General features: G+C 49.9%; 2 protein-coding genes across 3 annotated transcripts in view; one reads left to right on the top strand and one right to left on the bottom strand.

Moving 5' to 3' along the window:
• LOC105507601 (ADP-ribosylation factor 1) lies at nucleotides 1-1,570 on the bottom strand. 2 transcript variants are annotated; one of them, XM_011936130.1, is made up of 4 exons: nucleotides 1,345-1,570; nucleotides 1,155-1,265; nucleotides 893-1,017; nucleotides 1-748 (listed from the first exon to the last, which is right to left on the bottom strand). In XM_011936130.1, exons 1-4 carry the CDS (start codon nucleotides 1,490-1,492, stop codon nucleotides 587-589), a joined length of 546 nt encoding a protein of 181 aa, XP_011791520.1. In that variant the 5' UTR covers nucleotides 1,493-1,570; the 3' UTR covers nucleotides 1-586. The 2 variants fall into 2 exon arrangements, with proteins under 2 accessions (XP_011791520.1, XP_011791521.1); XM_011936131.1 differs by having other exon boundaries at nucleotides 7-718; nucleotides 920-1,017.
• Nucleotides 1-2,767, top strand: part of FAM186A (family with sequence similarity 186, member A) — a 78,277-nt gene that overhangs the window by 34,206 nt on the left and 41,304 nt on the right. The gene's annotated exons all lie outside the window — the stretch shown is intronic.

The following is a 2,767-nucleotide window of genomic DNA, read 5'->3' on the forward strand; positions in this document are numbered from 1 at the left end:
GGGGATCTCTACTATGACCATGCAGAATTGATCGCGGTCTGCTGCGCCACCACATGTTCCTGAGGGGAACAGCTGGGCTGGTGACCGGCATCCAGGCCATAACTGCAAATCTATGCTAGGCGGGGTCTCCCTTCTGTGTGTTCAAGTGTTCTTGACTTGGATTCTTAACTATTTTAAAAAATGCACTGAGTTTGGGTTAAAAACCAACCACCAAAATGGATTTCAACACAGATCTAAAGCCAAGGGCATGCCCGGCTCTCCCAACACAGCGACTCCTGGAGGCCAGGTGCCCATGGGCCTAAATCCCCTCTCAGCACTTAACAGTGAGTTGATTTTTCTTTTTACAATAAAAAAAGCTGAGTAATATTGCATAGGAGTACCAGAAACTGCCTCACTGGAAACAAAAACTATTTACATTAAATAAAAAGCCTGGCCGCAGGCTGCGTCTGCCACATTTACAGCACGGCGCGATGCACACGGTGACCAAACCACGGAGGCAGCTTCTGGCACTCACACCACGAGCCGCACGTTTGCCACATGAGAGTAAAGCAGAGGGCAAGAGGAGTGAGAGGGAGGGGGGTCGCATTCACTTCTGGTTCCGGAGCTGATTGGACAGCCAGTCCAGTCCTTCATAGAGCCCGTCACCACTGGTGGCACAGGTGGCCTGAATGTACCAGTTCCTGTGGCGTAGGGAGTGCAGCCCCAGCTTGTCTGTGATCTCAGCTGCATTCATGGCGTTGGGGAGGTCCTGGGGGAAGGAAGGGGTGATGGGAAGGGCTGTCCCCAGGACACAGAAAGGGGCCCCACCAGCCTCCAGTAACCCCTACCACCAGGCGTCCTGGAGGAACCCATGCTGGCGCCTCACATTACCCAGGCTGGCCCGGGTGCCTACCTGCTTGTTGGCGAACACCAGGAGGACAGCATCCCGGAGCTCGTCCTCGGCCAGCATTCTCATGAGCTCCTCACGGGCCTCGTTCACACGCTCTCTGTCATTGCTGTCCACCACGAAGATCAGGCCTGCGGGGCAGCCAGTGTCAAATGGTCATGGGAACACAGGCCCCCTGCCACATCTATGGGCATCGATGCTGCATCTATGGGCTGGCCCCCTTCTCTAGAAGCAGGAAGGCCCATGGGACCAGGCCCCAGCCACTCACCTTGTGTGTTCTGGAAGTAGTGGCGCCACAGGGGCCGGATCTTGTCCTGGCCACCCACATCCCACACAGTGAAGCTGATGTTCTTGTACTCCACGGTTTCCACATTGAAGCCTGGGTGCGGGATGCAGGGTGAGGCCTTGTACCTTGGCCCAGTCCAGCCCAACCCACTCCCTAATGGCCCCCACCTCACCTATGGTGGGAATGGTGGTCACGATCTCACCCAGCTTAAGCTTGTACAGGATCGTGGTCTTCCCCGCAGCATCCAGGCCCACCATGAGGATGCGCATTTCTTTTTTGCCAAAGAGGCCCTTGAAGAGGTTGGCGAAGATGTTCCCCATATTTGTGGACAGGTGGAAGGACACTGGCCAGGGACACCTCAGAGGCTGCTGCTCCGAGCCAGGCGTTGGTTTCGCTCCCTAAATTTTATTTTTTTGAGACAAAATCTCCCTCTGTTGCTCAGGCTGGAGTGCTGTGGCACAATCTTGGCTCACTGTAACCTACATCTCCCGGGTTCAAGTGATTCTCCTGCCTCAGCCTCCCAAGTAGCTGGGATTACGGGCACCCGCCACCATGCCCGGTTAATTTTTGTGTTTTTTAGTGCAACACGAGGTTTTACCATGTTGGCCAGGGTGGCCTCAAACTCCTGACCTCAAGTGACCCGCTCACCTCAGCCTTCCAAAGTGCCGGGATTACAGGCATGAGCCACCGTGCCCAGCCTCCATTGTGTATATATATAATTATATACCACATTTTGTTTATCCATTTATCTGTTAATGGACACTTGGGTTACTTCTACTTCTTGGTTATTGTGAATAATGACATTATGAGCATGAGTGTACAAATATTTCTTAGGGACCCTGCTTATAATTCTTTTGGATGTATACACAGAGAACAATTGCTAGATCATATGGTGATTCTATTTTTAATATCTGGAGGAATTGTCATCCTTTTCTCCACAGCAGGTGCACAATATTACATTCCTACCAGCAGTGCACAGGGTTCCAATTTTGCACAGCCTCACCCACACTTGTTATTTTCTGTTTTTTTCATAGTACCATCTTAACGGGTATGAAGTAGTATATCATTGTGGTTTTGATTTACTAATGACTAGTTATGTTGAACACATTTTCATATATTTTTGGGCCATTAATGTATCTTTTTTGGATCCCTTGCCCATTTTAAAATTGGTTTATTTCGGTTTTTGTTTTTGTTTTTTTGGGGGTATGGAGTGTCTCTCTGTCACCTAGGCTGAAGTGCACTGGCATAATCTCAGCTCACTGCAACCTCTACCTCCCAGGCTCAAGTGATTCCTGTGCCTCAGACACCCAAGTAGCTGGGATTACAGGAGTGTGCCACCATGCCTGGCTAATTTTTGCATTTTGTAGGGACAGGGTTTTACCATGTCGGCCAGGCTGGTCTCAAACTCCTGACTTCAACTGATCTGCCCACCTCAGCTTCCCAAAGTCCCGGGATTACAGGGGTGAGCCACCAGTGTGCAGCCTATTTGATTTTTTTTTTTGACATTGATTTTGTACACATTATTTATATATTGTGGATATTAACCCTTACTGGATATACAATTTGCAAATATTTTCTCCCATTTCCTAGGTTGA

Source organism: Colobus angolensis, unplaced genomic scaffold (assembly GCF_000951035.1).
Source record: "Colobus angolensis palliatus isolate OR3802 unplaced genomic scaffold, Cang.pa_1.0 Scaffold151, whole genome shotgun sequence".
Taxonomy (NCBI): domain Eukaryota; kingdom Metazoa; phylum Chordata; class Mammalia; order Primates; family Cercopithecidae; genus Colobus; species Colobus angolensis.